Raw genomic sequence first — 13,148 nt, 5'->3', positions numbered from 1 at the left:
CAGAGTGTTGCAGGGCATTGCAGAGTGTTGCAGGGCATTGCAGAGTGTTGCAGGGCATTGCAGAGTGTTGCAGGGCATTGCAGAGTGTTGCAGGGCATTGCAGAGTGTTGCAGGGCATTGCAGAGTGTTGCAGGGCATTGCAGAGTGTTGCAGGGCATTGCAGAGTGTTGCAGGGCATTGCAGAGTGTTGCAGGGCAATGCAGAGTATTTGCAGGGAATTGCAGAGTATTTGCAGGGAATTGCAGAGTAATGCAGAGTATTTGCAGGGAATTGCAGAGTAATGCAGAGTATTTGCAGGGAATTGCAGAGTAATGCAGAGTATTTGCAGGGAATTGCAGAGTAATGCAGAGTATTTGCAGGGAATTGCAGAGTAATGCAGAGTATTTGCAGGGAATTGCAGAGTAATGCAGAGTATTTGCAGGGAATTGCAGAGTAATGCAGAGTATTTGCAGGGATTTGAGGGGTTAATTTTCGGTGAGCAGCGATGTGGGCACTGCAGATGCAGCCCACATCGCTGCTGACACCGATCTCTTCCCCCTCCGCTGTACCGATCGGTACAGAGAGGGGGAGGGAGGAACCGGCGTCATAACATGACGCCGGCTTGTTTACAAGTGATCACTCCGTCATTTGACGGAGCGATCACGTGGTAAACGGCCGCGATGAGCGGCCGTTTACCGTGATTCGTGATGCGCCGGGTCCACTGGACCCAGCGGTCACGGATGCTCTCGTGTGCGCGCCCCAGGGGGCGCGCGAGAGCAGAATTCTAGGAGGCCGTTAATTAACGGCCTCTTAGAGTTAAACAACCGCCCTGATGCCGTTAATCGGCAATGGGCGGTTGTTAAGTGGTTAACTTCAAAAAAGTTGCGGCATGGCTACATCATCTACAACTTACGCCATGTTATACCATGCTAAACAGTCATCGCAAGTGGTCAAACCCATTTTTTTTTTTTTTAATCAGTGGCCGAGGCCACTTCCTTACTTGACTAAGACTATTCTCATTCCAGTCAACCCCATGTGTCAGGAGAAGAGGATTTATACACAGGGAGATGATTGCTTCCCCTATCGTGCCTTTTTTCTCTATGGGCACATCAACTGTTCTGGTTGAGGATGGCTACATGTCACAGCTTTCCAAGATCTCCTGTACGACTGTTGGTGACAGCACATCTAGTTTTTACAGAGCAGTTGCCCTTTTTTAAGTATAATTTCAGTTTTGGCTTTATCCAGGAACTTATGCGATCATCATGTAACATACATCTGCAATTTTTTCTTTGGCTTTCCACCACCCCCCGTATCACACTATCAGGTTTGAATTATCTGCTTGGATTTCTTGGATGTTGTTGCCCGCTGCATATCCACCCGATGTGGAGCGGTTACTCAAATGTCTACAAGAACTCTCCTAGCATTGATTACTTCCCATTGCTCTGTGTCAACACCCATAATCTCATGGAATGACAGAGGCATGAATAACCCCTTGAATCATACTAGGATAGCCTCCTGCCTCCAAAAGTTTCATCCTGCCATAGTTTGGTTTACAGGAGACTCCCTAACTGAAGAGACTGTGTGCTGCTTGCAGTATTCCTGGGCCCGTAAAGTCCATCAGGCCACTCCTACCACCTACTTCCTCATGCTACTTTAACAGTAACTCAATGCAAATAACTGGATGCTCCTATCACGCTGGAAGATCTCCAGAGCGACTGGTTCTTTCCCTAACTGTAAGGCCCCAGGGAATGACAGTATCCCGATGAAGGTGTATAGCCGGTATTGGCGATGTACTCTTGCTGCAATGGTTAAAAGTGCTCAATGTCTCCTTTGTAATACGACGCCTTCCTGCATCCATGTCACGGGCTCTGGTGGTACTCCTACTTAAACCTGACAAGTACCAACTAGACCCAATCTTGTATAGGTGAATTTCCTTGCTACAAAGTGATGTTATAATCTTGGCAAAGGTTTTGGCTCTTAGACTGAATGAGGTTATATTGTCGGCTTTATGCCCCAAAAATCAACAGCAGTTCATTTGAGGAGACTTCTTATTAACATGCAAACCCCAGTGGATAACATGAGCAGTAGAGCCTTGCTGTCCCTCGATGTCCATTAGGCATTCAATAGCATTGACTGGGACCATTTGTGGCAGGAGTTGGCCAGATTTGGGACACAATTTCTTGGGTACGTCCCCTATATCGTGAACCATGCGCTTTCATATGTCTAGCAGACAGGACCTTAGAGACGTTCACCCTTAGTAGAGGTACAAGATAGTGTTGTCCCCCATCACAAATTACTTTTTGCCCTGGCCAATGAGCCATTAGCAGCTTCTATTGGGACCTACCTTATATCAATGGATTTAAATATGGGGATATACATGAAAAAAAAAAAAAATCATATTGTATGCGGACTACATGCTTTTGATGCTGGGGTATATAACCTCTTCATTACAAACATTCATGTCCACTACATCTAAGTTTGGCCAATATTCCAAGTTATCAATTAGACAAAGTCTGCACTGCTCCTACTGGACTGTAATGCCACACAACCGATTGTTCCCTCCTGCCCTACACTCATAATTGCTAAATTTAAATAGCTGGGAATTTATGCAACTTCCTACCCCCTTGAACAATTCCCCTCTACTGAACAGATTACGAGATGAAATAAAAATCTGGAATAAATTACCGCTGTCTGTCAGTCACAGACAAGGCAAATTTGATCAAGATACTAATGCCACAGCTCTTTTACCAACTTTGTAATTCACCTACTTTAATCATTAGTGTAGTGTATAGAGTAGTGAATTCAAATTTTTCAATTTCTGCCGTGGGGCAACTCACTAACCAAGAATAAAGCTAGAGGAACTGCAACACCTTAAGGACTAAGGGGGCCTGGCCCTCCCCAATCCTTGGCTTGATTATGTGTTGGCTTAATTACAGCACTTAATAGTGTTTGCCACTACACATTCCCCAGTTGATCAAATTCAACCTACAAACCGCATTGTACTTGCCCACACTGCAGAGGATCTTGGTCTCAGAGGGTCTCAATGCTCTATGCTTTGCTAAACCAAACAAGCACTTTCCGACACATAGCCTCACTCAAATGTGAAACAAGACTAAGTTAAAGGGTTTACGAAATATAGTCCATTATGGCATAATGGTAACAATATGGAGGTCATCATGGTGCCCACTGGAAGGTGTTTGCTTCCCTTCAGGCCACATTCTTGCCCACCAATATGCATTTCTTTTACATACAATTGAAATGTGCCATTAAGGCTTAAGACGACAGGGGCCTGTGGCATCTGTCTCCTATGCCTATTTTCAACTGAATTCAATCAGCAGAAAGTTCCAAAGATTTCATCTCTCTAGGTTATAATAGGTTTTTATCAGAATTCCTTAAAGGCCACCCTAGAAATGTGATGGTAAGATGGGAGAGGGATTTAGGCCCACTGACAGGTTACCAATTGGAGATGGTGTTCCAGGCCGTGGTCATGTGCTCACTTAAAGTGGTACTAAACTCACAACAGTAAAATCAGTCTGTATATGCAGAAAAGCATGCTCATTATACTCACTGTGGAACCTCAAGGGTCCCAAGCTGGAGTTTGCCATAACATCAGCTGTGTAAAAAGGCTGTTTGATCCTATATGCACATAATCTCCCTTCTTGCATTGTCTCCAAAACATGTCCAGATCAGAGAGTTACTGGAGGCAGGTTGCACATGATCAGTCTGGTGTGTATTGCTAGAGAGTTTTTTGTTTGTTTTTTGAGAGAGTGTGGATGTGATCAGCACATGGCCAATCTACTCTGTCCAGACAGGTCAGGGGCCCTGCATCCTGGTAGGACAGCCAGTACAGTATGAAAACTCCTCCTAAAAAGCTTTAACCAGGCACTGATAGAAGTGATGAGACTGCTAAGGAGAAAAGGTATTTAGCAGATTATATTTACTGAAAATGGTTGCATTTCCATGTCCTGTGTACTTTGGAAGACCAGATATAGTGACTGTGTGGTCTTGGGTTTAGTAATACTTTTACTCTACATTTTGAGGTCTTCTTATACTCCCATCTGGCTCTAAGATGGGTAACAATGCAGAGCCATACTGTCAAAGATGTAAAAGACAAATGGGGAATTTGTTTGCTTTGGCGTTCCACCAAGCTCTATAATTATTGGAGGAAAGTACTGGACACCTTGAATACAGGGTTTCAAGTAAATATCCAGTTGGACCCTAAATGCTGTCTTCTAAGTGTCCTTGAGAAGGTACAGGAAGACTGTCCCAGGATAGCCAGAGGTGACACCCTTTTCCATACTGAAAATGAATCTTACAACTTTGGAAAACCCCTGATCGCCCTACACATAAGTCTTGGGTAAACTCCATAGGTAATTCACTACAACTCGAAAGTCATTTTTACCAAAGCAGGGGCTGCCCCGGTAAAAAGTTATAGGGACTAAGGCTCGATATCCCTGGACTCAGCCCTGCATACCAGAGTCTTTCTACAGGTAAGGCTGGTATGATTTCTATTTTGCTACAGTTGACCTCTAAGATGCATTTTAAACTTTTTATATGTGGGTAACAGCAGGTGTCTCATTGTGGAGATGTCCTGTTGGAGAGGGGTTAGATTGCATTACAATGTTTGTATCCTCTCTCTTTTACAAATAGACTTTTATGTGCACATTGAAATGTATTGCTCTGTCCTGGATTGCCATACTATTTCCAATAAACTTTCTGATTTAAAAGAAATAAAAATTTAATAAGATTCCACATGCTCCTGCTGCAGACCTGTGGGTGGCCTATTTAATTTAACTTTTTATGTTTATTTTCATGTAGTGACCACCTAGAAAAAAAAAAAAAAAAAAACGGGTGTGAAAAACAACAACTGCTGACATTGTTTGGGCATATACATTATACGCTTTTTTCCCCTTCATGGGGGGTTGTATGGATTTGGTCAGTGGAGACCAGATTTAGAACCCCTATGTAGTTCTGCAGCAACAAATCGCTTCTAATAATGATATATTGCTATTTGACAGTTATACAGTGTTGCAGGGAGAATATGGATAGAGCTGTAGCAGCTCTGCATGACCTCCATGTAAAAGGGACCATTGCATACCCACCTCCCTGTCCATTCTCCCCACTTTCTTTTCTTCAAAAATTCAAGGAGAGCGCTTGGTTTTTTTAAAATAACTGGACAGGTTAAATTGTATATCACAGGCAGAAGCTCCTAAAATGAGTTAAAACTCTGTATCAAAGAGCTTTCCAGCTCCTCTATATTGCTTAAAAACAGAAGGTAATACAGTTAGATCTTACATTCACAATGCTTACTGCCGTGTATCTTGGAGATGCCAGTGTACTGCCGTGTATCTTGGTGAATGTCAGAGGGGGCAAGCCGATCACAGCTTTAATGTACAGTGCCCTCCATTTACTTTTGGGCAAATGCCTCCTGATCAGAGTAGAGGAACAGGAGGCAAAGGTTCAGAATGTCTAGACTTATGGACCCCATCACTATCCGTGCCACAAGCATGCTTCAAAATTACGCACTAGCACAGCATAGCTAGAATGAGATAGATAACCAGGATGTGGTCTCCACAGCTGACAAAACAGCCATCACTTGTGTATACACGAGGCTGCAAAATCCTGTAGCTGGCTGCTAGGAGCCTTTTTTGGCAATCTGGCTTTTAAAAAATATTATTTATTTTTAGGTACTTATATAGCGTCGTCTATTTACGCAGCGCTTTACAGATACATTGCACATTCACATCAGTCCATGTCCTCAAGGAGCTTACAACCTAAAGTCCCTAACACACATTCCTAGGGCCAATTTAGACAGGATCCGATTAATCTACCTGCATTTCTTTAGAGTGTGGGAGGAAATTAGAGTACCCAGAGGAAACCCACACAGGCACAGAGAGAACATGCAAACTCCAGGCAGATGGTGTTGTGGTTGGGATTCAAACCAGTGACCCTTTTTGCTGCTAGGTGAAAGTGCTAACGATTACACCACTGTGCATGCTCATGTGGCTGCCAAAATACTGGTTTTGTTTAAAAAAAAAAAAAAATAGGACTGACTATAGGATCATAGCCATCATAACTCCCCACTAGGCGGCCAGTTTGAAGTAGTTACTGAAGTAGTTACAGCATCTACATAATATGGGTGTAACAAAGTTAGCAAAAACTATTCCAGAATGTAAAGCTGGCCTAAAAAGGATTGCTTGCTTCAAGTACAAAAAGAGCTAATTTTAAGTAGTGATGCACCGAAATATCGGCCGCCGAAACATATCGGCCGAAAATGCCCTTTTCGGGAATTTGGCGAAAGAGAAAAACGGCCGATAATGGAGACGAAAATGGGGCGTGGCCTGGGGCTCCACCCCCGCCCTCTGGTGACGCCCATCATGGGGGGTGCATAGAGCAGGAGAGCCGCCTCCGCCGCCTGTTTGATCACAGCGCCGGGAACATCACAGCTTTCATTTCAATAGCTGTGTGTTCCCTCCCGCGCGCCGTCACACACAGCCCCTCCCCCTTGTCCGGGCACTTAGATAGACAGAACATCCGCAGGATTGGACGGATGATCTGTCTATCAAAGTGCCCGGACAAGGGGGAGGGGCTGTGTGTGACGGCGCACGGCCGGGAACACACAGCTATTGAAATGAAAGCTGTGATGTTCCCGGCGCTGTGATCAAACAGGCGGCGGAGGCGGCTCTCTTCCCGGCACACTGGCTGCAAAATGGGGCACACTGGCTGCAATGGGGGATGCCTCCTGTACCGTGTCCTCTGTCTCTGACCACCTCCTGTACCGCGTCGCCAGTCTCCGACCACCTCCTGTACCATGTCGCCAGTCTCCGACCACCTCCTGTACCATGTCGCCAGTCTCTGACCACCTCCTGTACCATGTCGCCAGTCTCTGACCACCTCCTGTACCATGTCGCCAGTCTCTGACCACCTCCTGTACCATGTCGCCAGTCTCTGACCACCTCCTGTACCATGTCGCCAGTCTCTGACCACCTCCTGTACCATGTCGCCAGTCTCTGACCACCTCCTGTACCATGTCGCCAGTCTCTGACCACCTCCTGTACCATGTCGCCAGTCTCTGACCACCTCCTGTACCATGTCGCCAGTCTCTGACCACCTCCTGTACCATGTCGCCAGTCTCTGACCACCTCCTGTATAAAAATATTTTTTTAAAACAGTCATTTTCGGTATCATTTCGGTTTTCGGCCTAGTGTATTTTTCATTTTCGGTATCGGTTTCGGCACCAAAAAACCCATTCGGTGCATCCCTAATTTTAAAGGAAAAAAAAAGTTTAACAAAAGCAGATACCTGATGGTATTTCTTGAGAATATTGTGCATCTCCGCAACATCTTCACCAGATATCGTCTTTATAATAAACCTCCGGTCAAATGTAGTAAGGAATCGAGATCCAAACCGTCCCTGGTTTTCACTGTTTACAGGAGCACTGCGTGTCAAAGAGTTCTGAGAATGCAACAGCCAGAAATAACACATTAAAAGAAAGCATACTTATAAAAAACCTGTCTAAAAGCAATCATTAATATCCCTACCCATGTACCTGGTAATCCTGATCATCGATCCCAAACCTCTCTCTTAAATTTCTGAACACCATGGGACAATATTCCTTAAACTTGAAACGACTTGGAAGGTTCTCCCTGAGAAAATAAAAAACAAAAAATATAAAACATTTTCCGTTCAAGATTTTATCTTCTGAAATTGAAGATTATTTCTCATGTGCAATATAAAACATATGCTAAATTTAGTTAACAAATACATTCCAGAAAACAAGATTTTTAACCACATGCCGACCAGCACACGACTATGTATGTCGGCACAATGGCACGGCTGGGCAAATGGGTGTACAGGTACGTCCCCTTTAAATTGCATTGTGGGCACGTGCACGCCACATGCTCCGTGACCGTGGACCGATGTCCACCATGGGACTGCGATCGTGTTACAAGGTGGCAGAACGGGTAGATGCCTACGTAAACAATGATTTCCCTATTCTGCCTAGTGACATGAGAGGGATCTACTGCTCCCTGTCATGTCAGTGGTAGCCCCTCCTCACAGTTAGAATCACTCCCTAGGACACTTAACCCCTTGATCACCCCCTAGTGTTTAACCCGTTCCCTGTCAGTGTCATTTACACAGCAATCAGTCCATTTTTATAGCACTGATCGCTGTATAAATAACAATGGTCCCAAAATAGTGTCAAAAGTGTTCGATGTGTCTGCCATACAGTCATGGGTGGGGGGGGGGATCTATTTTGTTGACAACGCTTATTGCGATTTTATCAAAAATATGTAGAAGACTACACATCGGCCTAAATTAAGAAATGTGTTTTTTTTTTTATATTTTTTGGGGATATATAATTACAGCAAAAAGTTAAAAAATAAAGAAAATAAATATTGCTTTTTCCCAAAATTGTTGCTTTTTTTGTTAACGCAAAAAATAAAAACCTAAGAGGTGATCAAATATCACCAGAAAGTTCTATTTGTGGGGGGGGGGGGGGAGGACGTTAATTTTGTTCACGACCGCGCAATTGTCAGTTAAAGCAACACAGTGCCGTATCACAAAAAGTGCCCTGGCCTGGTCAGGAATAGGGTAAATCATTCTGGGGCTGAAGTTGTTAAATTCCTTGCCACGTTTTTATTATTATTATTCAGGATTTATATTGCACCAACAGTTTACAGCCGCTCTTTGCAATGTGGGGGGGACAGCACAAATTACAATACATTTCAATACAGAAGGGACAGGAGGGCCCTGCTCATGGAGCTTACATTCTAAAAAGGGGGGGGGGGGGGGGGGGGTGGTACGAAAGGTAATAGCTGCGGGGGATGGTCTGATGGAGGTGGCTCAGGTACAGTTCTTAGGTGGGTGTGGGATAGGCTTCTCTCTAATAAGTTAGTCTTCAGGGATATTCTAAAAGGTGGACAGGGTTGGGGCTGACCAGACATAGCGGGCAAGGGAGTTCCAGAGGATGAAAGAGGCTCTAGAGAAGTCTCTAGAGAGCAGGAGGGTTTGGGAGGAGCGGAGAGGTGATAGCTGCAGATGAGATTGAAGATGTAGTTGGGGGATGTTGTGGTTAGTATTTAAAATGTTACAGTGGGGTAGGGGAAGCCAGTAAAAGCTATTGGCAGAGAGGAGCAGCAGACATGGATTGGTTATTGAGGTGTATGAGTCTAGCAACAGCATTCATAATAGACTGAAGGGGGGCTAGCCTGTGTAAGGGTAGGCCATTGAGAGAGTTGTAGTAGTCGAAGTGGGACATAAAGTTGTTTTGTGGTGTTGTAAGTCAGGAAGGGGCAAATTTTGGAGGTTGGGGCACAACATTCAGAGAGAGAATAGCAGAGGCCCAAGGATGGAGCCTTGGGGTACCCCAAAAGAGGAAGGGGAGCAGATGAGATGGTGTTATATGCAACACAAAGTGCACAGGAATAGGTAGGAGGAGAACCAGGATAAAGCAGAATCACGGGGGCCAAGGGAGTGGAGTTTGTTGATGAAGAGCAGGTGGTCAACTGTGTCGAAAGCAGCAGAGAGGTCCAAGAGTATGAGTATGGAGTACTGGCCGTTGGTGAGTTTCAGTAGTGCAATTTCAGTGGAAGATCGTGGGTGGAAGCTGGACTGTAGGGGATTGAGAAGGTTGTCAGTGAGGTAGCAACTCATGCGGTCGTGGACAAGGCGTTTGAGGAGCTTGGAGGCAAACGGGAGCAGGGAGGTGGGCCTTGGGTTATTAAAAAAAAAAAAAAAAAAAAACACACTGGAACCAACCTATTTGAAGTATTGGGGTTCGTGCATGTCTGAGCAGGAAGGGAAAGGTGCCAGAGGAGAGGGAGAGGTTTAAGATGTGGGTTAGAGAGTTAAGGATATAGCAGGAAGTTGGTCACAGTAATTGTGAGGGGACAGGGTCCAGGTAACAAGTGGTGGGGTGGGACATGGAAAGGAGTTTGGCAAGTTTTGATGAGAGTGTTGTAGTAGGTTTGTTTAGCGGTATGGAGGTGGGAGTTATATTTAAGAAGGGCAGATTTGTAGAGTGTAAAATCTTGCGGAAATTTTGAATTATGAGACATTTGGTGCTGTTTTCCAGGGTTGTAGTAGACGAGGCCTGGTTCTGCGTGTAGAAAAAGGGGGCAAGGATGACAGTTTCTTGTTGTAGATGTAAGTGGTCAGGTCTGTGATTTTATCCTAAAGGCCATCAGTAGCAGAATGAAGAAAGGGTTGAGGGGGTCAAGATTGCTGCAGGGAGCAGTTTCAGGTTGGCAGGAGACAGGGATAGAGTGAAACAGATAAGGGGGGGGGGGAGAGAGAGAGAGAGAGAGAGAGAGAGAGAGAGAGAGAGAGAGAGAGAGAGAGAGAGAGAGAGAAGAGAGAGAGAGATGTGGGAGGTCAAGAGTGTTGCTGTTGGAGTGCTGGTTTGTGTCCATTGCATTAGGGGCAAAGTTGAGTAATTAAGAAGTTGTTGCAGTGTATACATTGATTGGAATGTTAAAGTCACCTAGGATGATGGCAGGTACTTCAGAGGAGAAAAAGTAGGGTAGCCATGCAGAGAAGTCATCCATAAAGCACGACACTGATCCAAGAGGGCGATAAATAACTGCGACCCTTTCGAATGCAGCGCACTTCGAAAGAGCAAAGGGAAATAGAGGGAAGTGTAGGAAGAACCCGTAGGGTGCATTCTGGGGAGAGAAGTCTGACACCGCCTCCTTTTGACCACAGGTGGCCACTGTGGGAGAGGGCAGCAGGAGAGGTAGAGTAAGATTCCTGGAGCCAGGTTTCAGTAATAGCAACTAGATTAAGAGCGTTCGAAAAGGAAAAGGTCATTGACAGAGGCGAGTTTGTTGAAGACTGAGTGGGCATCCCAGAGAGCACACAAAAGGGGGACATTACTGCACATCAATCATTTAGTAGAATAAAAAGGAGGTGATCCAGATTATGATGTGGCTTCTCAACATTTGGCTTAGCAAACCATCAACTGGATTAACAGGTCATATGTAAAGCTAAACTTCAAGCAAACAGCTAAACATATACACAGTAGTTGGAAACGGTGTTGCGTGATATCTATTTTTGTCATTTACCTAGTCATGAAATTTATACAGCTCTGCCCTACAGCACAAAGCCAGCCTAGCGACCTGACTTTGTAATTTCTGCATACCTTTTCCAGAGGTCTGCTTCACATGATGGGCAGGGTCCTTGTCTACACCACTGTGCGGTTCTTAAGGGAGAAGTCCAGTCTGAGCTTGTTTAGCTGGACTTCTCCTATGGGTCACAGGAGTGCAATTTGTTTTCCACTCCTGTGACCCGTTTTCAGCAGAGAGCAGTCAGAAGTCTGCTCCCTGCTGACGTCACAGGAATCAGTCCAGGCACCATGTCATCCCGACGCCAGGAGTCTGGATCCACCGGGTGCCTGGTGGTATTCGATGGCTCAGTTCTCAGTGCCGGGAGATAGATCCTGAAACCACCCAAGTATAATGGGGGGGAGAGAAAATGGATTCCAATACTTCTTTAATGATGCAGAAAGCAATACAAATTTGATAATGGCAGCGCAGCTCTCCATATCATTGTACTCAGAGTGCAAGATACTGTATTGATACCCCCACTGCTGATAACAGATTGAGGTAAAGAGCCAATCTGTGGCTCGTTACCACGTGATCAGCTGTGTCCAAACAGAATCCAGTAATTGGCATTCCTTTCCTTAAGCCGGCTTCTGTAAAAGGGACATGTACACGGATGATCAGGGCACTAATTATCAGTGCCGCCCACCAGTGCCACTTCATCAGTCCAGATAAATTTTTGCACACGGGTAATTTTTTGAACTGAAAATAAAATAAATTAAAAAAAAAAAAAAAAGTTTCCCCAAAATTTTCCGCATTTTTTATTTTATTTAGTAAAAGATAAAAATATCCAGTGATGTTTAATTACCGTATATACTCGAGTATAAGCCGAGATTTTCAGCCTCTTTTTTGAGGCTGAAAGTGCCCCCTCGGCTTATACTCGAGTCACCGCTGTCTGACTGCTCGATCAGCGTATCGAGCAGACAGACGGCGGACATTAAAATTCAAAAGCCGCGCCTCCTTCTCCGCCTCCGCCTGTGATAGGCGGAACACTGAATTTCCCAGCAGTCAGTGTTCCGCCTATCACGGACATCCGCTCATTCTCATACTACGGACGAGTATGAGAGGATGTCCGTGATAGGCGGAACACAGGCTGCTGGGAAATTCAGTGTTCCGCCTATCACAGGCGGAGGCGGAATTTTGAATTGTAGAATGGCCGCCGAGAAGAGCGGCGATCCATCGGCACGGCACGGGACGGAGGAGGCACGGGACGGAGGAGGCACGGCACGGGACGGAGGAGGCTCGGGACGACGGCGGCTCGGGACGGAGGCTTGGGACACAGGTAGGCTGGACACACACACAAGGCTGCACGGACACACACACACACACACACACACACACACACAGGGATGGATGGATGGATACACACACACACACACACACACACACACAGGGATGGATGGATGGATGGATGGATACACACACACACATAGGGATGGATGGATGGATGAATACACACACACACACACACACACACACACACACACAGGGATGGATGGATACACACACAGGGATGGATGGACGGACACACACACAGGGATGGATGGATGGATGGACACACACACAGGGATGGATGGACGGACACACAGGGATGGACAGCCATGTCTCACCCTCGGCTTATACACGAGTCAATAAGTTTTCCAGTTTTTTGGGGGTAAATTGGGGGCCTCGGCTTATATTCGGGTCGGCCTATACTCGAGTATATACGGTACTTGCCAACCACTCATAGCCAAAAAAGAGCTGCAGGGCAGTCAGATAACTCTGGGAGGGCATACTGTAAACTCCTTCCAGAATCGCACACATCCAGGAATATCTGTGACCACAGGGACCTGGGGACCAGAAGCATCACAGATCACGGTATAGGGCCGATGGCAGCAGCCCTTTACCACGTGATTGCAAGTGATCACTCTGTCATTTGACACAGCAAACAAGCCAGCGCATGCCCGGTTCATCTCTCCCCTATCCAAACCGATTAGTACGGTGTGCGAGGAGAGGGGGAGAGAGTGGTTGCAGCACTGTGGGCACTACAGATCCAGTGCTCTGTGACCATTTCCTGTGGAAAAAAAT

General features: G+C 45.6%; 1 protein-coding gene across 4 annotated transcripts in view; it reads right to left on the bottom strand.

Annotated features, from left to right (window-relative positions):
- PIP4K2B (phosphatidylinositol-5-phosphate 4-kinase type 2 beta) overlaps nt 1–13,148 on the bottom strand; it is a 371,685-nt gene that overhangs the window by 234,566 nt on the left and 123,971 nt on the right. For all 4 annotated transcript variants that reach the window (XR_013263536.1, XR_013263535.1, XM_077459404.1 and 1 more), the window contains exons 3-4: nt 7,529–7,625; nt 7,282–7,434 (exon numbers count right to left, since the gene is read on the bottom strand). Coding sequence is in view for 2 of the 4 variants with exons in the window: in XM_077459404.1 (XP_077315530.1) it covers nt 7,282–7,434; nt 7,529–7,625 (250 nt within the window). In the remaining 2 variants the exon portion in view is untranslated. The remainder of the gene's footprint in view (nt 1–7,281; nt 7,435–7,528; nt 7,626–13,148) is intronic.

This window comes from Lithobates pipiens, unplaced genomic scaffold, assembly GCF_037356315.1.
Source record: "Lithobates pipiens isolate NorthernLeopardFrog02 unplaced genomic scaffold, aLitPip1_a1.2 Scaffold_28, whole genome shotgun sequence".
Classification (NCBI taxonomy): Eukaryota; Metazoa; Chordata; class Amphibia; order Anura; family Ranidae; genus Lithobates; species Lithobates pipiens.
Note: the sequence above shows the minus strand (reverse complement) of the source record. Positions and strands in the feature narration are given on the sequence as shown.